This window comes from Tachypleus tridentatus, chromosome 13, assembly GCF_004210375.1.
Source record: "Tachypleus tridentatus isolate NWPU-2018 chromosome 13, ASM421037v1, whole genome shotgun sequence".
Lineage (NCBI taxonomy): Eukaryota > Metazoa > Arthropoda > Merostomata > Xiphosura > Limulidae > Tachypleus > Tachypleus tridentatus.
Genome location: NC_134837.1, coordinates 43,038,757 through 43,064,105, shown reverse-complemented (window position 1 = coordinate 43,064,105; position 25,349 = coordinate 43,038,757). Strand labels below are relative to the sequence as shown.

At 31.7% G+C, this 25,349-nt stretch overlaps 1 protein-coding gene across 2 annotated transcripts in view; it reads left to right on the top strand.

Moving 5' to 3' along the window:
* Window positions 1-25,349, top strand: part of LOC143237642 (protein capicua homolog) — a 73,830-nt gene that overhangs the window by 17,782 nt on the left and 30,699 nt on the right. For both annotated transcript variants that reach the window (XM_076477130.1, XM_076477131.1), the window contains exons 3-8: window positions 14,811-14,972; window positions 16,162-16,319; window positions 19,938-20,123; window positions 22,013-22,154; window positions 23,462-23,565; window positions 24,919-25,171. In XM_076477130.1, the coding sequence (XP_076333245.1) occupies window positions 14,811-14,972; window positions 16,162-16,319; window positions 19,938-20,123; window positions 22,013-22,154; window positions 23,462-23,565; window positions 24,919-25,171 (1,005 nt within the window). The remainder of the gene's footprint in view (window positions 1-14,810; window positions 14,973-16,161; window positions 16,320-19,937; window positions 20,124-22,012; window positions 22,155-23,461; window positions 23,566-24,918; window positions 25,172-25,349) is intronic.

Here is a 25,349-nt window from a genome sequence, read left to right as displayed (position 1 = left end):
CAATTGAAAGAAGATGGTGGCAGTAAAAGTTCTTCTGTTGGAGTCAAGGTGGTAGAATGAAGTTTCAGCTACTCTCCAGTGTGAATGTATGTTTGGGTTTTAATTAGTGTGCTGTCTTTCTTCCTCGCTCATACGTGGATGTGTAAGATATGGTGCTACCAATTGTACTTTAAAGGTAAATAGCTTTTTTATTGTATAATATTACAACGCCCTTATTTTTTCACACGTGTGTGTGAAATAGTAGGAAGGTAGTTTTATCAGATGTCTGCATTTTAAATGTATTTTCCTGCATTTTCTTATAATTTGATTGGCAGACTTTGGTACAGTGTATATTTATATATATTGTACATTTAATGTGACACTACTTGTTCATGTATATTTCAGTTTTGAGTGGGCACTACAAAGTTGAGGATATTATTTATTTTTGACTATTTCTATTTTATTATGAAGTGTTATGGTGATTTTAATATGCACTTCCAGGAATTTGTTTTTGCTGTTTGGTTTTATTTTTATTTTATTTATTTTATTAAATGCACATTTTTGACTGCCCCTTTTTTTGGGGACAATGTAAAATATTTAAATTTAAATTGTAGTGTTGCCATTGTTTAAGATATTGTTTTTCTGCTTTTACCTTTTTTGTTGTAGTTTTTATTACAAGACTGTAATCACAAAGTGGGTAGAATAGCTCTGCATTTTATTTTACTTTTTGTTTGTATATTATTGATTTTTATTTTGAATGAATGGAATTGTATGCTCACTTGTTATTTTTTTTTGCATCCGAGGGCACTGTGTTCATTGTTATAAGATTTTTTTGTAGTATATGACACCTCTGATTGTATTATCGTCTGCATAAATACATAGATATAAATCTTTTAAAGGGTTTTCATCTTCCACTATTTTGTATGAATTTATCTAAAGTGAAATTTTGAAACTATTTCAGTATGTATTTTAGTTTATTGTTTGAAGCAAGTTAAGTTTTTTGCATTATTGTACTGGATTATAAGTCACTATTATATATTATTTTGAATTGTTGTTAGAGGTTATTTCTGATAATTTAGTATGGTTCGTTAAATGTCATCCATATAGCATGTACATGTTTTTACGAATAAAAGGCAAATGATGTGCTACTTGGTCATGGTGTGAATTTAAAGATAACTGGTTTTAAATTCAATTTTAATAGTCAGTTTGAGCATAAATCTGAAGCGGAGAAGGGAGAAAAAAGTGTGATATACAGGAATCTCATGCATTTTTTACCATATATAGTTTCTGTGCAGTTTTAACATAGATGTGTGGTCAAAAAACTGCTATAAGTGCCTTGCTCTGATTGCTTTGTTCTGTCATATATCTACTGTGCATGAAGGGATTTTGTGGTGAATAACTATTAGGTTGAGGAATAATTCGTGAGCATTTTAAAATAATTTCATTCAAGCATTACATGCAAGACTATACAATACTTCAATGCATGAACACATTACACCCAAAACATTTATTATGATACTTTATTTCATGTAATACCTAGGTATATAGTATGCATTGTTTTAAACGAAATTGCAAGAAATTAAATGCGAAAAGCAGATGGTGTCGAAAATGCTCGATTTTGTCCACTTGACATTCCATTTAATGAGCTGAAAATGAAAGCAAAAATTAAAGACATGAAAATCAAACACACCATCTATTAGAGCAAAAAATTATCTACCAAATGACATGAAATATTTTGCGAAAGCGTTTCATTTATGAATATATATTTTTTAACTTGAAAAAACGCTCACGAATTATTCCTCAACCCAATACATCTTTTTGCTGGCCGAGTAGATAATATCTATAAGTTACATTTAGCGATTTTTTTTAAGAGAACAAGAGTCACTTGGTGAGATTCTAGTAGAAGAATATAACGCTTATATTAAAATCAATTTTTTGTTTTGAATTTCGTGCAAAGCTACATAAGTACTATCTGTGCTAGCCATCCATAATTTAGCAGTCTAAGACTAGAAGGAAAGCAGCTAGTCATCATCACCCACCGCCAACTGTTGGGTTACTCTTTTTACCAACGAATAGTGGGATTGACCGTAACTTTATAACGCTCCTACTACTGAAAGGGCGAACATGTTTGGTGGGACGGGGATTCGAACCCGCGACTCTTAGATTACAAATAGAGCGTCATAACCACTTAGTTATGCGGGGCCGATTGAAATCGAAGCTGCGCTATTTATTGTCAGTTATACCTTCTTTTATGATAATGACAGGTTTGCCAGAGATTAATCTTGAGACAGAGTCGATGATCAATTCAAAAATCCTGTAGAAACGAATGTCTGATTCCACAAGTTTGCAGGCTGCATTTTCTTTTTTTGTAATTGAGGTTTGTTTTATTCAAAACTAGTCCATTCTCATAAATTTACACATTAGAATTTTCAGTTAAGTTTTCAAATGCAGATTGTTCGACAAATTGTGATTAGTGTTTGTCTCTATTTGAAACTAAAGAAAATTTCATTGTGAAGGATAATAAAGGAAAAAGACCTGAAAGATGTAGAAATGTATTCTGTTTTCGTTGTAACGAAGTGAACATATTCGTGTGAATACTCATTGATCAGTTTGATTTCTCAACGTTATTTAAATAGCGTTTATACATGTACTTAACATCTCTGTAGTTACATTTTATAGAAGAGTGAAATAAACAAAATAAGATCATTTTACCCATTTTTTGTATAGTAACATTAATATAATTTTTTAAAATTAATTATTTGAATTTTGGTAAACACACTCCGCGCTTTCAACAATGGAGTTCTAAGTCTAAACCTTGGGATTGTTTTAAGCGTTAAATCCATGCGCTGTATGATGTGCCATTGAACTTAAAATACTTAACAGTTCACAATCGCCCGTTTAAAAAATATTTTAACTTAAAGAATGGTTCTGGGGTTTTGTTTCTTTTGAAAATGCTATTTATTAAAATAGTTATTTCAAGTTTCGAAACTTGTTAGAGTTTATCAAATTCTTGAAAGAGTTACAAAGTTTGTTGTAATTCTGTGATTTGTTAACTTCTGTACACTAATACAGTGCTTCTCAAGTGGGCGAATGGTGCACTCAGGAGTTAATGAGATAGAATAGTGGAGAATAAGTATTATTAATTATACGACAAATTTAAGAATAGAGTAATTAATTATTATTTATTTATCTTAGTTGAAGTTTTATAATTACATTATTTATGTTGTGTTCATTCTAGTTTAATATACAAGTCGCAATAAAGAATGCTTTGTTTTTTTAATTTCGTACTAACTGATCTCAGTTTTTCGAAGTGGGTTGAGTGAGCTGTTGTGAAAAACTGATAAAGTGAATGATATTGGAAAAGGTTGAGAAAACACTGTTTTAGTATATTTGTAACAAAAGAATACCTACGCTGTAGTTGTGAACCGGAAGACACTTGAGTCAGGCCCAAAAACTAATAGGGTGATTTGTTTTATGATTCTCGTATCATTGCTTCAAATTAAGAACACCATGAAGTGACTTCCGTTAACTCGAAAATTGAACCGTGAATAAAAGTGAATATGCGTCAAATGCTGAGTACGTCCGGTAGAGCACCGTAATCATCATCATCATGAGAGAATTCGTTTGTTATTAACTAACGTATAGAATCGAGTAGCGCAGGTCTTTGAAAAATAGGAAAGTGCGAACATTCGGTGAAGCTGCCTGTGTTAATGGTCTGCACCTTACTATCCATTTTGTCAAAATTGTGTGGCCTGTAAAGTGCGAAGTGACATTTCGTTCGGGTTTTCACGGGTAACACTAAGTTATGAAAAGGGCTACATTTGCGGTAGCTAATTTAGAACTGATAGACTAGAGTAAAGGTGTTTAAACTTTGTCAAGCGAAACTCTCCAAGCTTGAAAAATATCCCCCCTCATAATTTAGTCTTTTGAGGTTTTCGCAGTATAAAAACAACACAACGTAAGTTTGACTTGTAATGGTTTCTAAAGTATCACCTAACAACATTAACAAATTTTGTAATACTTTTCTCTTTTAAATACATATCAATAAAATATAAATTCCCAAACTTTTCTTTAAATAAAAATAACTGACGCGCAGCTGGCACGCTCTTGTGATTCCTCTTTTTACCTATTTTCTTCGTCTTACGAAACATGTATTTCTTTGGAATGAAACTTGTAACAAAGGTGTACGAAGGACAGATTTTCATAACTCGATCTACAAGAAAGTTTGCGTGTGACATGTAATCGACATTAATAAACGCCTAAAACAGGAAATTCACGTTAACACTGACAGATAATACTCTATAATGCAATATTGTAATATGCCTCGTGCATTTTCAGCTTGCTCTTTTGATTACTTGTATATATTAAAGGTGTATTAAGAACAGCGTCCTACTAGTGGCACAGCGGCATGTCTGCGGACTCGCATCGCTAGAAACCGGGTTTCTTGTGGGCAGAACACAGGTAGCCCATTATGCAATTTTGTGCTTAGCTTCAAACAAACAAAAACAAGTTAGAACTTTCCAGAAATATGTAGCAGTCAGTTCAGTGCATAAATTGCAACTGGCAATTCGTATAAAATGACTATTAATATTTATGTATTCATTATAGTGGCCTTGGAAGGTCAAGTTTTATTTAAAAAATAAGATATTTTTGCACTTTTTTTTACTAAAAACACTTTTATCCACAACTCTCCGAGAAGTTATAAATTTCTGAACCAATATAAACCACGCGTTGGCATTTCCTGATCTTGAACTTGTAGACTAGAGGAAAACCAGTTAGTTAAAAACAGCCACTTCCAACTCTTAAAACTGTTCTCATCTGACGGACTAGTGGGATTTTACCGTCACACTTATAACGCACTCACAGCTTTGAACTGTGGAACCATGAATTTCCGGATTCGCCGCCCTGACACATTAACTAATAGGGCTGTGTGTGAAATACTTCAACAAATATCGTTTCTGCCAAGTTTCTGTGTATTGTTTAATTCTTGAATACGGAGCCGTCATACTTTTATTTTTTAAATGACAGTCCAGGTTCTTGCTTATCAAATTTCTGTTCTACTCGAGGAGTCGCATGTTTAGGGTTTTTTTTTCTTTTATATCATTTATTTGAAATACTTTATTTTTGTCGCATAAGATAATTTTCTCATTAACATATTGCTCATCGCATGATACAGTTAAGCATTCAATTTAAGAATAATGAATGAATAAACGAATATTTTAAAAGCACAATATCAGTGTCGTATAATTATTTTACAATTCACTATAAATAAGCAAATAAGTTAAGTTTTTTGATGGTTACTTGATAAGACATCTAACTTTTGTGGATAAACGTGTAAATAGAATCTACTGTTAATTTCATAGTGTTACTTCGAAAGCGTGCCTTTACGTGCTTCGTGGCAAGAAACATTGTGCTCAAAATTTGCATCGACATTTATATAGACAAGTAGCTATTTTATAAATACACAAATCTCACCCACACTACAATTCGTCATAGCTTGCACTTCATTGTCTTAGTTGGTTAGCTGCCTAAAACCATGGCCCATATTTAACTAAACGTTAAAAAATTTGGTGATTTTGAAGTGGTTCTTAATACTCCATAAAATTTGCGATCGTGGCCGGTAATCAAAATTCAGAACTGTCTGACTCTACGTCTTAAGTAAACGACGCTAAAGAATTTGGGAGTTGTGTACGATTTACATATCCCGTTATTTTTCAAGTACCCACACAGTGCATGGACCTCACGGATGGTTCTCCTTCACGTGTGGCCACATCTTATGAATGAAGTCACTCTGAATTTGTTGCACAGATAATTGAGACATTATGCCACCATTCTAATTTTGTCTTTGGTAGATATGAATTAGTAAGGTGATGTATATCTTGGATACTTCGTGACCTTTGGCTCATGTACAGTAGCAAAATAACTACACGTTTTAAACAGTATATATGTAAATTTCCAAAGTTTCAGCATCTTCTTTCGTCTTTTTTCATAAATTCACTGTATTTTAGAACAACATGTCCACTTCATTACTGATCTACTTACCTAATTTAGGAATCGAACTAAAGAAACCTTACCTCTATAAAGTTACAGCACGGTAACCACTGGACTTCGCTCAGACCCGTAACGATCAAACCCGAATTTGAGATAAAATAGTTGAAAGGTAATTACTAAATTATCATATGTTAACATATAACTTTTAAAATATCTTTTCAATATCGTAAGCTAAAGCTCTATTTTTATTATTATTAAAAGTACTCTTGTTTCAATGAAATAAAAAGAAAATTGGAGTTTTCGGTACGACTCCTGGTGTTCAACAGTTAATTTATTTCGAACTTAAATAATTAAATAGCGTTTTGAAAATGTAAATATTACCACAAACGTTTTCAAGTCTGTTATTACTACGAACAATTGAATCGCGTCTGTACGTAAAAAAAATAAAAGTTATGTAAATTGAGAATACGAGCAAATAGGTAGCAACTGTAGAAAGCTGTTTATTTACTCGTGTCGTATATTTATTTTTTGTAACTTTGATTATTTGGCTTTGAAGTTGCCCTATATTCTGTGGGATGCATATGTTACAAGCTGACGATCATAAATATATTGACTTCTGTATTTGTCTTCAATATCAAGGTCCGAGGGTTATGGTGGAGCTTAAGGGTGCTAGGTGTGTGTGTGTACCTCAATATGTACCTTAGTCTCCTCTGTGGACCCTCACCTAGTGAATTTAGTTACTGTGAAATCTAGTTCACTTCCTAGACTACATTATATGTGCCCACGAGATGTAGGATATATATCTTTTTCTTTAGACTACCCTACCCTCCTCACGGGGAAGATGTTGGTGCCGTCACTGTCTCGAATTTAAAGTGCACCCCATTATGTTTGAAAATTTTAAGCTATCCACAACCTCAACAGAATGTTCTTATTATTAGAATGTCTACGAGATTCAATGTTTTTTAAATTTTTACGTTACTAAGTGAAATGTATAATTTACGCCTTATACTCATTAGACTAACAAGAGCATGATAAAAAAAACAAAAACAGTAGAAGTTATTCGCGGAATACTTGTAATGAAATGTCATGCGTTTTGTTTTTTTGCATTATATTCCATCAGACATATAATGTAAGATTTTTAATTTGTGGCTTGAATGCTCAGTGAAGAATCAATTATATATTGTACATATTTAATGTTTTTCTGTGTGATTAATCTCAATTTTTTCAATGTTTTGATGTGTAGTTTTAATTTAATATTAATGTTGGAAACCATAATCTTTATTCCGTCCTGCCTTGTTAAACATTACATGTACATTTAATTATCATTGTTTGTTCTACAGTTTAATGTTTCAAGATCTGAAAATCAGAACCTGAAGTTTTGTATTATAAAAACAGATTTTGTGCAATGTATTTACCGTCAGATGGCGCTACCCAAAATGCACTGTTAAATTGTTAATTATATGAGTGCGAGAGTTTTGAAAGAAAATTACGATATTAGTTGGCTTTTAATTTTTAAGTGATGTTTTTATGTTTAGAGAGAGAGAGAGAGAGAGAGAGATTTTTTACTGCACGCTATTAATGCACATCGGCAGGTAATATACTGTGTGCTGTTTGTATTTTATTGAATTAATTGAAGCATTATAACCAATGGCACAAACCGTTGTTTAACAGTTGTTAAATTTCGGCTCTGGTTTTGCATCTGTATCTTATACTGTTGATTAAAAAAAAAAACCTATCCATAAGTAATTTTACTTGTTTTAAAATGGTATTGTAATTACTCGGGATATCTGGAGCGCAGCAGCATAATTCATTTCAGGCTTTTATTCGTGGGGCTTATGAAGTCATTTATAGGTTAACTGCCAATGTAAGAGTAAAAAAATAAAGTACATTTAACGTCTAAAATTAAAAAAATATATATATTTACTATTTTCTTCAATGGGACAACAGTAAATCTTTTGATTTTAGGAAGGTAAATTCCGTAGTGAGATTTCCCGCTGTGAGCATAACGGAGTACAATATGGGTTCGTTCCAAAACAAACAACTATTTCATAAGTTTTTTTTAATAGATAATTTAAAAAATCCTTTATAATCCAAGAGAATATTTTAAACTGAATTTCACTAACATTGACGAGAACGTTTAATTAGCTTTGAAACGTAGAATACACGCAACATAGCCGCCCCTAGTTTCAGACACTAGCACTCGTTTAGTTCACCCACTGACCCAGAATGTGAAATGTATTTTTGCGGCATCGGGACGTGAGCCGTGAATCTTCAAATTGTCAATCTGGCCACGTTTAACAATGAGACACTCCTTGTCTCATACAAGAGGTACTGTATTTATAGCAACAAAGTTGCACAGAAAGTAGTGGTATGTCTGGCAGAGATCCCGACCGGATTTCATTAAAATGAATTGTTATGGTGTAATTCCATAGAATTTTTCTCTTTCTCTTAGTTTTCATCCACCACCAACGCACAAACCAAGTCAGCAACTAAATCTTTTGCCACATGTACATTCAGAACAGGGATGTAATAATAGGAACTTTATCGCAATCTGCAACTCGACTGTTAAGAAGTTAATTAGTTAAGAAGCTTCTGGATTTTTCTTTTACAGGTTAATGGTGGATCCGGCTGCTTTTTAAATAGTACGATTTGTTTGTTGAATTTCGTGCAAAGCTGCAGGAGGGCTATTTGAGCTAGCCGTCCCAAATTTAGCAGTGTAAGACTAGAGGGAAGGCAGATAATCATTACAACCTACCACCAATTCTTGGGCTACTTTTTTTTACCAATGAATTGACCGTAACATTGTAACTAACGCCACCACGGCTGAAAGGACGAGCATGTTTTGTGTGACGGGATTCGAACGTGCAATCCTCAGATTACAATTTGAGTGTCTTAACAACTTGGCCATGCCAAGCTTAAACAGTATGAGAAAAACATGTTTTTTAATTATTATTGGCAATTTTTTATCGACCATTTTCTTGTTTTTCATACAGACTGCCTTAAATAACATTTATTAACTGAGGAATTAGTGATGCTGTAAGCCTGCTATATTGCAAGAGACATTGGTAAATAAATTACAGCAATCTTGTTCATTATACAGGTAACTTCAAAGAAAAACGAACATTTTTGTTGTTGTTCAGAGTGTGATGAAGGGTGGATAATATAAGGCATCCACTGTGATGTTCTCGTAAACATTGTCACGTGTAGCTTTTGGATGACTGTAATGACACGTGTTGTGTGTTCTCTTATCAGTAAAAATAAAATCAATATCACGAAAAAATATCTGTGCTTGATAGCATTCCATCATAAGAAAGGAACGCAGCACGTGCAACACTTGTGACCTTTCCAGAGTAGTCAAGTGTGCTTACAGAACAACAAAGCACGTAAAGAAGGAAGAATAAGTAAAACATAACGTGAATTAGGGACCAAAAATGAATTGAAGAAAACAAAAAGAAAATTGGAACACTGTGGGAAGCGGTAACAGACAGGCGGTAACATGAGAAAACCAATTAGGAAGAACGTCAAGTTAAGACCGAGTCTGCAGTTATAGCACTTGTTAAAAACATAGGCGAAATTTTCACAGGAGAACTGGGTCACTGTCCCTGCACCTTTTTAAAGACAGGATAAGTTTTTGAAAGAATCACCCATTTCGTATTCTAGCAGCAAAAACTGTCCCACCCCCGTACACACTCACTTTTAAAACTAAAGTTACGTCATTGGTTACAAGTTCCGTTGGAGCTACTATTTTATAGTATTGATGTCTGTTAAATGGGCAGTTAGAATATACTTTTCTTTCTATGTAAAGTTAAAATTTGGTTACGCGCCGTTAAATGTTTAAACGTGCGTGAGAGTTTCGAGCAACGTTGGACAAATTTCTGTTACATTATATTTTCAACAAGACGACGGTTTCTAGATAGTAAATGAACTGAGTTTAACAGACAGAAAAAGACGTGTTAACAGTTCTTACCTTGAACCTCTTATCTGCCAAAGTCGTATGGTTGGACAATGACTAAATAAAATGCTCTTGTCCATAACGGGTGATCTCCGTCTTAACTGAGCTTATCTTGTTTACGCATATTCACTTTTAATAATGAAGTTTTTTAATCTTAAAACTTGATGCTACAAACTTGATGATCTGTTCACAGACAACTTGCACAATTCAAGAAGGTTGGTTTGTTTTGAATTTCGCGCAAAGCTACTCGAGGGCTATCTGCGCTGGCCGTCCCTAATTAGCAGTTTAAGACTAGAGGGAAAGCAGCCACTACTGCCAACTGTTGGACTACTCTTTTACCAATGAAAAATGGGATTGACCGTAACATTATAATGCCCCCACCGCTGAAAGGGCGAGCCTGTTTGGTGTGATGGGGATTCGAACCCGCGACCCTCGGATTACCAGTTGAGTGCCTTAACCTCCTGGCTCTGCCGGGCCGCACAATTCAACAAGTAAAATAGTTAACAAACGAGGAAGCCGTGATTAACCAAGGAGTTACAAAACATGTCTGACAAATGAATGCTAAAATATACGAAGCTGCCCCGGCGTCCGCTATTACTACTGGTAATTGTTTACTGTAAAACGTTCTCGTTACTTAGATTAATAAGAACTGGTACCCTGTTAAACATATTAAGTACATTTGGTCATTCTGCATACGTGATTTTCAAGTATGTGTTCGCCTATGATTGTACTAATGTATTATGCATCTTTAATGTTATGATTTAAAATGTATCCTCAAATTGTTAAATGGCTGTACTGGTATATACGTCCGATGCTTTCAAATGTCTGTCAGATAAAATGTATCGACACAGTATTCGTATGTTCCTATAATAAGACATTTATTTTTAAAGTATCATACTTTAAAAGATTATACACCATACATAAAGACTATACAGCAGAGCTATATTTAGCAAAAACAAGCTATTCTGTATCCTAGATAAACAATTGAAGTGTAAGAAATATATATCACATTCTTGTTTTCTCAGTTAAATTCTACTTTTAGTTCTGGTTTCAGTAAGAAATTTAGATAACAGATTTGATTGCGGCCCTGGCATGGCCAGGTGATTAGGGCGCTCGACTCGTAATCTAAGGGTTGCGGATTCGAATCCCCTTCACATCAAACATGCTCGCCCTTTTAACCGTGGGGGCGTTATAATATGACGTTCAATCCCACTACTCGTTGGTAAAAGAGTAGCCCAAGAGTTGGCGGTTGGTAGTGACGACTAGCTGTCTTCCCTCTAGTCTTACACTGTTAAATTAGGGACCACTTACGCAGATAGACCTCGTGTAGCTTTGCGAAAAATTAAAAACCAAAACATTTGAGCGTGTGTGGTTATATCTTCTAATATTCAACAGTTGACGTAGAAGGAATGTTAAGTGGAAGCTTGTAGTTCAACTTATAAAATTGTCTGTCAGAGATTGTTAGTCTGTACCTGTTGTCTTAATGTAATCTTGTACGAAACGTTTTCACCACTTCTGAGAAAAAGAACTGTCAGTTTTTCGTTTGTTTTTTTTTTAACCAAAGTGAACAAACACTAATAATAACTAACAACATTTATGGACTGCTTGTGAACAAACACTAATAATAACTAACATGTTTAGACTGCATGTGAACAAACACTAATAATAACTAACAACATATTTAGACTGCGTGTGAACAAACACTAATAATAACTAACAACATGTTTAGACTGCGTGTGAACAAACACTAATAATAACTAACAACATGTTTAGACTGCGTGTGAACAAACACTAATAATAACTAACAACATGTTTAGACTGCATGTCGGAATGATGATCCTATCTCCTTACATTTGTAAGTTTTCGTTTTTAGGGCGAAGCTGCGCAACGAGGCTGGTTGCAGTGTTTACCACAGGAATTGAACCTCCTATTTCTAGTTATAATCTTTGCCACCAGGGGATTCATCGTTAGTGTTTTCCTGTTTCATAAACATTAGCATACATTTACTCGCAGTGACTGGGTAGAAAATACTTGTTACTGTGTGCCCGCACGTTTTCTTATAGCAAAGCCATATCGGCTATCTTCTGTGTCCACCGAGGGGAATCGAACTCCTGATTTTAGCGTTCTAAATCCGTAGATTTACCGCTGTCCCAGTGGGGGACTACTTGTTGGTGAAACTTTGCATGCAACTTAGTATCCGAATTGAGGTTTTAGTATTAGTAACAATACAAGTTCATATTCACAGCAAAAAATATCTACTGAAACATACGTATACCAAAAATAATTCGCTTCTGATTGACATAAATCACTTTTTTAAATAACTTGTGCGAGTATAAATTAATGCCTCTTTCTCTCGGGTAATGTAAATGAAACAATGAGCAAATGGTCTTAAAGTTTACGTTTTTTATCCGCATTCAGATATTACATTGGTGGAGAGTTGAATCAAAAATGACATCAGATGTGTTAATATTATATTACAAGTAGCTGATAACACAAAAATGTTTGCCGTAACAGTAGAAAGTTAAAGCTGACGTCATAGATTGAATATGAACATCAAAAATGTATGCTGCTGCGCTATAAATATTATAAACAGCATAAATCGCGCAACTTGTTTTTATTGCACACTCACGTTCAGCTCACACAAACGTAATGTTTGAACTTGAACTTTTCCTGTACGTAAAGTGATTTATCGTTAGAAATACATGTATGTTTAAATATTATTTTAGCACTATTCCCTTTAAAGATTAATGTATATTTCGTCTAAAAAGGCGTCAAATACAGATTATAGCATACACGCGCGTTATACTATTGAACTAGCATAGAACAATTCGGCAGCGAGTCCACGGGTTCTACGAAAGTACGTGGGCGTGTCGCTAAGGCGTGTATATAGGAGTTCCTTGTCATAACGGGCGTTTACAGTGTAGGGAAGACCTATGGTAACCTTTGATGAATTTCAAATTAGGGTTTGACGGATACTACACATAATTTCATCATTGTTGTGCATATATAACTTTCATTATTGTGGGATTAATTTTCATATTTTACTTCATAACGCATTAGTTATTTAATTAATTGATAACTATTTAAGTATCTAAAGTCTCTTGATCAAATATTTGTAGGAAAATTATCTTTATTGAAGTGTAAAAGGTCTGCACAGGGTCGTGTAGTGCACACATTACATGTACTACATAACCTCAACAAAAAAGTTTTTGTAAGTGTAGTTTTGTGCTTTTCTCAGTATTAATCATTTATTTTACATGGATCTTTTAATGTTTCGTTCCTGGTAGCTCAGTGGCGAAACTGAAGGTTGTTGACACTAAAATTACAAATCCTTACTTGCAGTGGACACGTCACAAATAGTTTAGTTAGAGATTGAAACGGGAAAAAAACTTTTTTTTTAATGAAAGAGTATAAAAGTCGTGTAGTTGCGACACAAAACTTTTAGTATTACGATTTCCAGTCGTTTGTGCCAAAACAAAAAAAAATGATTAAAAAAAAGTCATTTTGGTTTTTTAATTTTTTTTAGGTGATCAACTTAAATTAGTTGGTGCACATGGTTTTCTGCGCATTACACTTAGTTATCGTGAAAGAAATTTGAGCTTCTGGTACTGTTCAGACCGCTTTTGGAGTACCTGCTGTGTTGTAGCTATCAGGAAACGACTGGCGCGTGCTTATGACACCGTAACTTGCTGTGTGTCGCCTAGCAACAGTCTCAGCTCCAAACTTTATAAAAGGTCACCTAGGAAATTGTGTTCACGTGACTTAAAACTAGTTACCGTTGATTACAATGACTGTCGATTTACTAGAAACGTATTTTTGGTGCACAATTCTCTTCCACCATTGGTTAAACAAATTTTCACATAAAACTATTTAACGTGTCTCATAGTGGCTGTGGTCACTATTCAGGGATGCCTGTAAAAGTAAAAAGGAAGTTGTTCTTTTTCATTTGTTTTGAAAACAATCCTAACACTAACGCTATAAGTAAATCTATAAAATGTTCTTTATATTCCAATTAATTTAATACAGTAGAACTTTTATAAAGAAGCACATTTAGCGTTTTTATATATTTCTGTTTTGGAGGTTAAAGAATGCCTTTATGTATGAATGTGAAGTATGTAGGACATTTTTAATACAGGTAAAACCTTAGTACATTTTTAAATATCAAATAGTATATTCTTAATAAAAGAACATTGTATGTACACGGAAATAATCAGAAGTATATCTTCTCACCACTGTGCGTAATGTTTGTTGGTTTATCTGTTTCTATTAGTATCACCCATGTTTTACATAACTTTTGTTTTTCCTTAATGGATTATTTTAAAATAAATATTGCTGTAAGAATATGGTTCAATCCGTAATTGAATTGAAAATTAAAATAAAAGGCTAAAAATCAGAAATGGAATTGAGTTTAGGTGCTCAACCTAAAAACCTTGGTCTGTATTAACTGCAATTCATTTTTAGAAGAAATTGTTTTTATTATTTTTAATTCGTTTGATAAGAAGGCTACAAATTATTCCTTTGTAGCTTTAAAGTCTGTGGTATTATTGCCATATTGTCAAGTTTGATACATAGCAATTGACCTGTTATAGAAAGAGCTTGTGTTTAATTTACTAAATTAACCATAGCAGTCTGAGTGTACTGCTGTATGATTAGTATTTTTTAAACAAACTATCAGCTTATGTGAACATTGAATAAAGTTAGTTTTAGCATTGAGTTAAATTAGAAGTTAGTACATTTTAATGCTTCTTTTATGCCACTATGTAAATGTACTGGTATATGTACTAGAACGATGTTATTTATAGTCAAGACCTTTGATTTTTTTGTTTTGCTGGTATTATAGCCTTTGGAAAACTTGTTTATTATGCTTGCTCTGCACTGTTTGTTGTAGGTGACTGTGATGCTCAGCCAATTCCAATATTTCCATGGCACTCTCTGGTTCCCTACCTCACTGCTCCACCATCACCCCCCAAGAGTGCCCCACCTGCAGTCTCATCAGCTCCAGCTTTCCCTGCAATAACTCATTCAGACCAAATTGACAATAATAAATCAGGTAAACGTGAGTTTTTGTAGTTTCGTACAAGTACATAACAGTTGCTTTATATATGAACAAAATAAGTCAAACTTAAACACCCATCAGAATTTATAAGCTTGTATTTTGAGATGTTCAGTATAGTTAAATATGTGTAATGTCTGTTTTAATATTGTGGAAAATACATAAAATTTTGATATATAAATTAAAATTATTTTTTTAAGTGCAAAAACAAATATACTATTCATAATTTTCTGAAAATTCATTCAGACATTAGAATAATGTATTCCAGTTCTTGAGTTTCTCAGGATCAAACTTGGTAACTTTCACACAAAAGAGTGAACCCATTAGCTATTGCTATTAAGGCACTTTTTAACAACTCAAACTGCTACATATCTTTCATCTCATGAACAAAGTAGATTCTTGGGCATAATATCAAAGTTGTGAGATGATACTAGCTAGATACTAATTTTTGTTTTGCATTCATCTTTTTTTTTTTTTATGGTTCAGAATTGAATTTAATACCATTCATACATTGAGAGTATTCCTACTAATTGAGCTAAAAGGGCCAACTCGCTATCAGTTGCTGCTAGGAAGCAGGACTGTTTTATCCAGTGCAATGGGACCCTGACGGTAGTGGGCCCTGGACTACTATCCCTATTTCACAATTTAATAAAATGAATTTATTAGTGACATAACAATTATCATCAAAGCAAGGGTGATACTAGCTTATACATTGCTTAGGGCCAATGAGTGCCCTAATGCAACACTGCTGATAAGACATTTTTGGGAGACTCAAGCTTACAGGATTACATGAGTACAAGTAGCAGTATTTAAAAGTAAAACATCTGGTATATAATTTCAATGCAGAGTAAATTCCAGAAAGACATCTTGATTTTGGTAAGTTATAAGCTATTGCATTGCATCAAAATTCTTTTCTATTAATGCAAGAACTTGTTATTTACTTTTTATTTGCCTTTTCTAACACATTACATTGAACCTATCTATAATGTTGTTGTTAAGGAACATTTTTTAAATGATCAACAATATTTACTTTAGTTTTAAGGTTTTTGATAATATTTTCCTTTAAATGAATTTTTATCTAACAAGTATATTTCTCATCATTTCTGACCAATACACAACATTCCCTTTTAAATGTTATTTTATGCAGTTGAAAATGAACTCATTAGTTTATATTATTTGTTTGAAGCTTCTGTTGAATCAAAACAAGAAGAGGATGAAGAAGATGTTTTTGTGTCTACTTCAGAATCCGACTCTTCAAGTCTACAAGTTCCTGTCACAGCTACTAAGCGGAGAACACAGTCACTCAGTTCCCTAACTACAGAAGAACCCAAAACTCCTAAAAAGGTTTGTAAAATTTAAACTTTGTTATTACATTTACTTTGAAATTAATATTCACAATAATTCTGAACTATTGATTTGAAGGTGGATTTGATATCTGTTAAAATGTTTGCTTACAGGTATTACTGGATATATAAACTGGCCAATATACTTTTGTAACATGTTTTATCTTTGGGCAGATTCTTTTGGATTGTTTGGTAAAAGTAATGCCAAGTTCAGCCTAAGTAATGATGATGAATTTATTCAATAATTTTTACTACAGGTTATGTTCAATGTTTTTATGCTAAGCCTAAGTGCACAAATAACATTTCAACAGAAATTCTGAGACTAATGGTATGTATGCCTAACTTACTTAACTTTGATAAATAAAAGTAGCTTACTTTGTAACTAAATAGCAGAATAGATGTAATAACTCTCACTACTAACATAAATTTTTCTTACGCTAAACTGACTGAACTGATCAGCTAAAAGAAACATTAACTTCAATAGTCTGAGTAACCCAGAACTTCCTCTCATCATCTATTCAACCATTCATTTACTGAATGCTTCACTGTACTAACTTTTACTTAATTCTGATTTGCAACTAGCATATCAATCTTAATATTAGTCAGAGTTTCTTGATTTTTATATCATTATCTTAATGTTTACTGGCTACTGTTAGTAAACATATAAATTAAAACATTGGGAATATAAATTATAGCAGTGTCAAATATATTAGCAGTATTTGTTGTATGAACAAATATTTGTTTTATCTGTACACCTATATTTGCTTATTTTTCTTTTAGTGTCCATTTTCTAAATTATATTTTGTGTACAGTTTCCAGAACTTTCTGTATTACAGTTTTCTGTTCGACATCATTGCACCTGAATACCATACTGCAACTGCTTCTTCTTTCTTTCTTTCTTTCTTCTTTTTCTTCTTTTTGTTGTTGTTAGTTTTGTATGAATGAAATGTGCCTTGCTGGTGACAGTTTATCAGATGTTTATTTTTTATCCCAGGTTAATTTAAGATTAAATTTTTCATCCAATTATCATTGTGAAAGTTTAGTTTGTACTGTGTTGGGTTTCATTTGGCAGTTATTACATTTACAGCTTTTAAACTTGGACTTAGTTATTATTTTGTCAATATTAACTAATAATCGTATAAAGAATTATCTTATAATTAAGAAGAATATCAAAGTTTAATGTTCTATTCTCACTAACTGAACTTTGAACTTTATTCTTCTCCATTTACGTTTGACCAGAAAACTGCAATGTGACAACTAACATTTTTCTCTAACTAAGCATAGCCTCATTACTTGAACTCATTATCCCTTTCTTAACAAAATAAACATTTTTACCAAAAAAATATATAAAACATCTTCTGTATTAACCCTATTGTGACAGGTCATGGGTTAAAGGCCATTTCATTGCATTTCTTGATTTGTATTCTAAATTTTATTGAACTAGTATTTAATGAATTTGTCAATAAATTTGTATCAGTACTGAAGAATTGAGTAAAATCAACTCAAAAGGAAGGACTGCATTAAGAATAACCTCTGTCTAATGTCAGTTTGTCATAACCAAAAATTGCAGATTATAACTCAAATTGTAGTACTATTATATATTAGTTAATTTCTTAATTTAAAAGCAAATGTTAAAGTAATGTACTTAAATATCAGTTTTTTGTGTCATGTGGTATGTTGAATGGAGCATTGTTTCAGATTACATCTTATGATGTCCAAATACAAAGTCTATAGTTGTTTGTTCTTTCAAACCAAGATTTCAAACAGGTAGGTTGTGTTATTAGTTTGCTGGACTTAACATATTTTTTTAGACAAAATACAACTTAGTTAGTACCTTATTTGTATTTTTTCATTTAATTTTTTTCTTTACTCTGGGAAGCAGTCACCTTCCTACAACTGTTTGTAGGCAGTGAAGGATGGTATAGTTCCACATATCATAAGTTTTACTTAAATTTTTTAAGGTTTTAATTTGCATTCAATATTTTATCAGTATCCACAGATTTACCTTTATATCTGTAATATGTTTCGTTGTTTTCTTGTTGAGATTAGTTAAGTCAGGAAAAAGTTGTTATACTGTTTGAATTTACACGTATATGTTTATGAAAACTGTGAGAGTAATAGTTTATTTCGTGAATCATACAATAGATATTAAATACAAACATTCCAATATTTTTCTTATGTAATGCTAATTTTTAAATAAACTATATATGTCACTGTTGGTAAAGAAAAACCTTTGTGTTTAGACTGCCATGATCATAACTTATAATTGAGATCCAAATATCAAATATAAACAAACTGTTTGCTTCAATATTATTTTCATAAATACAAAAGTCTTAGTCAAATTATAGGAAAAATGTTTGATTTCAGTAAGCAGTTTATAGAGTTGAAAGGAAAGCAGATATATTCTAACTTTCTAGAAAATGCAAAAATTTGATCAGTAAGTTTAACGGCCAGTTTCACCTTTTCTCAATTAGGAAAACCCGAGGAATCTTGGAATTCTCAAATTCTGTCAATTGATTATACCTAATTATAGCATGTCTGTTGAAACACAATTTGTTAACTACACAACTGAGGAAAAATAAGACTGTTGTGCATTTCACAAATACATCATTTGTTCATGACCATGGTTTTGCCAGTAAAGGCATTATCGGGTACAGACTCAAGTGTTTTATGACATGTTTACATATGTCTAAACAACGAACTGGAAATTACCTTGATATTTGCGTAAAGACAAGTGGAGTAAGAAATGGGGAGGAGTTTAAGTTCGTTTGGTAGTTTAGAACTTTTTCTGGATTTGTTTTTAAACCTCTATTTATTTCTAAAATTTTCAGGCTGTCTGGTTTTTCTTACCTTTTTCACAGATTGGTAAAATTTTGCAGTTCTTTTTCAGATCAAATTGGTATTTGGTTCCAGTAAGGTGGGATCCATTTTCTTTAATTTTTGGCTTCTAGAATGTTCCTTAATTTTAGTTTCTGTGGAACATCCTGTTTGACTTTTGTATACACTGACAGTTTTGACACATTAATTGGTAAACACCACTGTTGCTGTACTTTTTGATTCTGTCTTTTGTTGTTGCACAGCATTTTTCCTAGGTTGTTTGTACAGTAGAAGGTTGACTGTAGATTTCTTTTTTCAGTATGAGAAGATTTTCTAATGTAGCACATTTTTTTTATTATTGTTTGGTACAGTATGTGGGTATATTGAATTTGTTAGACACAGTCTCAGAGTTGAAATCATCCAATGTTTTGAAATGGTTCATTGCAATTTTAAGTGTTTAGGTAAGTTTCAAGTGCTGGAGAATGGGGATGGGTCATTAAATAAGTTTCTTATTGTTTAATCACTTCAGTAGGCTTTAAACATAATAGTTTGTCATAAAAATTAGCTAACTAGATTTGTGTACATGTAGCTGTGATAATTTGATATTGTTTCCTTATTGTGTTGATAATTCGTTTATATGTCATGAACATTTTCACTTTTAAAGAATTTAACGTGATAATGCACAAAAGATTCAGTGTTATAAATGAATGTATAGTACAATCCTTATTTAGGTTGTTTCTTTTATAAATTGAACAAATCAACACAGGAAGGTTGAAGTTTTTTTGTTTTTTTTTAACTCTAGACGAAAGAAAAAGATCATATTCGTCGGCCAATGAATGCATTCATGATATTTAGTAAACGACATCGAACAAGAGTACATCAGCTTCATCCTAATCAAGACAACAGAACAGTCAGTAAAATACTGGGGGAGTGGTGGTACTCATTAGGGCAAGAAGAAAAACAACAGTATCAGAACTTGGCTTTTGAAGTAATTGTTCTAAAATGAATCATTTGAATTTGTTACTTTTGTGGTTGATTTAAAAATAAAAAAAGCACCAACTCAACTGATTTAAAATAATTAATATTTAAGAGGCTTACTCATTTAGGTTAGAATGTATATTTAACTAATTCATGTAGCTAAATTTTTTTAATATTGGTTAGTTTTGAAAAAATTGACAATAAGTGTTTATTTAACTCGTATTTCTATTTTAACATTTTGCATATTGACATTTTTCAAAGCTATGGTATAAATCTGATCTCTTCATTATAATCTACTTTGGCTTAAAGGATTTGGGTAGTAGGACTTGTATTGTCTGAAAATTTAAAGCACTGAGTGGAGAGAATTAAAAGGACAAAAAGTGACTATTATAAAAAGTACTGCAAACATTTCAGATAATATTATCAGGATTAGATGTTTTTCCTGAAATTGGGATTAAATGTCTTTGCTTTATCATTTGTATTAGTTTCACTTTGAAAACCTTTTAGGCAGTTTTCTTCATTAGTTTCTTTTGTCAGTATTAGAATGATGCATTTGTGAAGGCCAAGTAGCAGTTAATTGTTAGATAAAAAAACAACCCTAATTTATAGGACTTTGTGGTTTAAATTACTGTGCTTTTTCTCTTATATTGTGATATTTACAGCTTATGAAATACTTAAAAATGTGTAGCATTTAAAGTTTTGTCAGCAAATTTGATATGTAAAGATTACCTTTCAAACAGAAACTCAACCATTGAAAGGATGGCCTTAAAATTATCTGGATACATTAAGGTCACATGTTGTTTTTAATAGTAATAATAAAAACAGCTCCTTTCTCAGTTTCATTCTGTGCCAGAATTAGTAAAATATGCTTATTTTACATTATTATATTATTTGTGCATTATATTAATTGTATGAAAAACTATAATGTTATTTGATTTGACACAAACTTAATGTTACTGGGCAAGAGACAAATTAAATTATTACAAAGTATAATCAATACTTTAATAAAATTGAATTGAAATCAAGTGTGGAACCACTTAAAGTAGATTGATTTGTAGCTATGATTGTTAAGTTGCTATTCTAATGTGAAAGTAGATTTCATGTTTAGTAGTAGTTGTATGTGAATTGTGCTATTAAATGAAATAACTCAAGTGGGATTTTCATAAGAGCATTCATGTTAATTCCCCAGTTCTACAACACATTACTATTTTCTAAATTTGATAGTACCTTTTCTTTCTATGAAACAAGTATTAAAAAAAAACAAAGCTAAATTACATAGTGTATTTACAACTTTTAAGATATAAGATATTTTTGTTACTTGATAGGCTTAGTACAACTTGGATTATTTTTGTAGGTAAAATAATTATGTAATAATTTGATATTGATTTAATCACTTGTTAAATAAATGTTGCAAGTGGCATTGTGTGTATAGGCCTAATATTTTCAATGGTATCTTTCAGTTGCATTTCAAGGATTTTTGAGGGGGGAGATAAGGGGCAAAGAGTTATTTGGGGTCATAAGTCAACACTTTTATATTAGAGAACTTTAAAATAATAAAAGGCTGTATCTCAGATGAGAGGGGGGAGTGTTAGAAGAGGCAATGGGGACTCAGCTTTGCATGCCACCCTGGTGTACTTTCTTATTATATTACATGTAAGTTGTGTATCATTTATTTTTAATTTCATAGCTAGGTAGAAAAAAATGTTTTAACTATTAAGCTCTTGTTTAGGTAATGAATTCTGTTGTAGTTATTCAGCAATTTGATAGTGCATCTTTATGTTTTAACACAAGTAAAAAATAGTAACATGAGATATTTAGGTAAGTGGAAGATTGAAAGAATAATTTGTATTTGCACTTTCATTACATCAGTACATGTACTATCTTTTCTGTTACTGATAGGTTAAAGAAGCTCATTTCAAAGCTCATCCTGAATGGAAGTGGTGCACTAAAGATAAGAAAAAGTCGATCAGTTCAGTCTCAAAAGAAGGTCGGAAAAGGCAAAATTCATCAGCTGAGGAAAAAGAGTCCTTGGAAATAACAGGTATAAATGTTGTTTTCAAGTAATTTTATTTTATGAATTTTAAATATATATTGGATGTTTCTGTATTGCTAGTACCATTTTTCAAACTTTTGTTTATTATATCTGTTACTAAGGTAAAGAAAAAAAATCTCTAAAATATTGCTTCTAACATATCTATGACAAATACTAGAAATGATAGTTCTTTCATCAACAAGTTCTCCAGTTATTTGGTTGTAAAAAAATTTAACATGTTAAGATGCATGAGGAATAGTCTGTCTTTATTTTAAACATTTCACGGAGTACATAAACACCAAAAAAATCTAATTGGAATCTTCCTTTTCTTGTCATAAAAAAACATAATAGTAGATATTATTTTAATCTTTAAAGTATCTGTATTAGTGCTGAAACATAAATTTTAATTGTTTATTCTGACTGCATATCTTTCTGTTAAATAAGAAACAAAGTATTTTAATGAAGGGTATACATTTTTTGAACAATCATAACTGAATATTAAGGCACTTGTACTATGTAACATGAAAAAAAGATGTCTTTTTTTGCCTAAAAATAAAACAATATTTTAAAAATAAACGTAATGAGATGTTTAATTATTTCTTATCTTTTTCAAGAAAATTAGACATTGATCTGTATTTGTTATTGTTACTATCATCCATTGCATTCTGCAATGATATATATTGTATAAAGGAATGTCTAGTATTGAAAAATAAATATTATTTTATTAAATAGTTCCTGCAGATGAAAATTTTTATGCATCTCAATGTTTTTCTACGTTAAAATTCTTTTGTGAAATCATCAAAACTAAGTAGAGGTTTTCAAATATGTCTTGAGATGAATTGTTAATTCCTTTGCATCATAGATGTAAATGATTTTAACAGTAATAACAGCCTTATATTTATTGTAATGAAATAGTATTACTAAATATATCATTAAATAATGCTTTATTAGTGAGATTTTTTTTAATGGTTAGTTAAAGTAAACTTAATTTTGCTTTTCTTCAGTAAATATAGGTGGTCAATAATTTTAACCTCTATTTAAGATTAAAGAATTTTAATTAAAAGTACTGTATTAAATAACTTTTGTATTTCATAGGAATATTTGTATTTACACTTTTTCCTTCCTTGAAATTTTTCTCAGAATCTTATCTATACATGTAATGAAGTAAGGTGTTTTCTGATATGAAAAGATACTGGTGTATTTACACTTTTTACTTGAAATTATTTTTGGTATCTTATCTATACATGTAATGAAGTAAAATGTTTTCTGATATGAAAAGATACTAGCTTACAACAAAGTGCATATTCGTTTTTTAGAAGAATTCCAAGAATCTACAACTACTAATGCTGAAATAGAAGTGAAAAATGATAAAGAAGCTGTTGACAAGAACCAAACAACCAGTCAGAATGAACAACCAAAAGTATATATGAAATTTTTGGTTATCAATTTGCAAAAAATATCTTTAATTTTTAGAACGTTTAAATAATCTGTTTTCTTCGCTAGTACAAAATATGTATACTCAGGTCCTTAGGATTTTAATAACACTGCACAACAATTTTTTTTTAAAAGTTTTGCTTCCTGAAAAGTTTTTGCTGATTGTGACAGGTACCTGATGGGTATACACAAATATAGTTTTGATTTTGCTTCATCATGTAGGAACTCTGAGAAATAGACGGTTAACTGTTTACCGACAATAACATATTTAATTGCGTTTGTTTCTAATATGCTATTAAGTTCAACATAATAAGTGTTTTGCTCCTGATTTTTGTTTGTATTCAGTGTCCAGTGCATCACGTTTTAGCGTCCACCAGTAGTCAGCAAGCATTGACAGATTCCAGTTGCCCTGATATCGTTTTCCCATTGTGGCAATGTCATGGTGAAACTGAAGATGATTTCGATGAAACGATACGTGATGGGCAAATTTGGATGTGATTTTTGTGATCAGCAGCCAAAAATCTATAAGGAATACCCAATAGTGTTTAAGAAGCAAAAACTTTGTCGTGCAGTGTAATCTAATTAGACAGTGTAAATTTAGCAATGAAATTGCAAAGCCACTTTGATGTTTGAATTATTGACAGTTGGAGACATCAATTTGTCACTCAAGTGTTTTTAAAAATAATTGAGGCAAAATGTAGATGTATTTCAGTGAGTGTTTTATACAATAATTATATATTTTTTTCAATTCTACATTCAGAAACAAAATATATCTGGTGTATTAACGACTTTTTAAATCATACACAAATATGGTTATAACACAGACGCATGCATGCAGGCAGACAGACATTCCAGGGTTGAATTTAGCTAGAAACAGATTGAATTATGAAGGTAAAAGGAATTTCAATCTGTGATGCATTAATAAATGACATACTTTCTGCATTTCTAGTTCAGTTTGTTAATCTATTTCTAGCTAAAAAAACAAACTCAATTCTTCTAATTAGCTTATGAAAAGGCAGCTGTAATAGGGAAATAGATTATTAATTTAGCAATGAATCTATTTCAATAAGTTTCAAATCAGCTGTTATGTTTATTAGACTTGTAGTACAAGGTTGCACTTAAACCTCATAGCACTCATTGTGTTGTATTGAAATTTGCTGCTTAAAAGTGGATTACTTTGTTTTATAAGTTTTACTGTAATATTTATTTGATACTCTTGGTTTTACTAGCTTTTTTTCTTTAACTCTTTCATTTTCCACATAAAACCTAAGATCACTTTGAATTTGTATTATGCTGATTGCATTATATATTAAATATCCTATTTTTTGTACTTTAATAGCAGCGCCCACGATCTCGTTCCATGTCTGAATTGTCAGCTCCAAATTCACTGGTATCACATGAAATGGAAACCATAGGAAGTGATGATAAACATGAAGAAAGTTTGCAGGTCAAATCCACAGATGCGTCTTTAAATAGCCAAGATACTGAAATAGTGAGCATTAAAACAGATAAGAGAAATGCAGGCAGCTACAACAACCCTGAGAAGTCTTGTGACAATCGTCTATCAATTATTGACAGCAATAATAGGATAGGTACAGTTACAATTTTGAAAGTTCATAATTAATAAGTAATTAAATTTTAAATAAGATTTGATAATAAAATGTATTTCCTTGTTATAGCATGTATGTAGAATTCACTGGACATATCTTTTTTGCAAGATTTGTGGTCGTCATCATTATAAAGTGAATTGTTTATGGTGGATGGTTATAT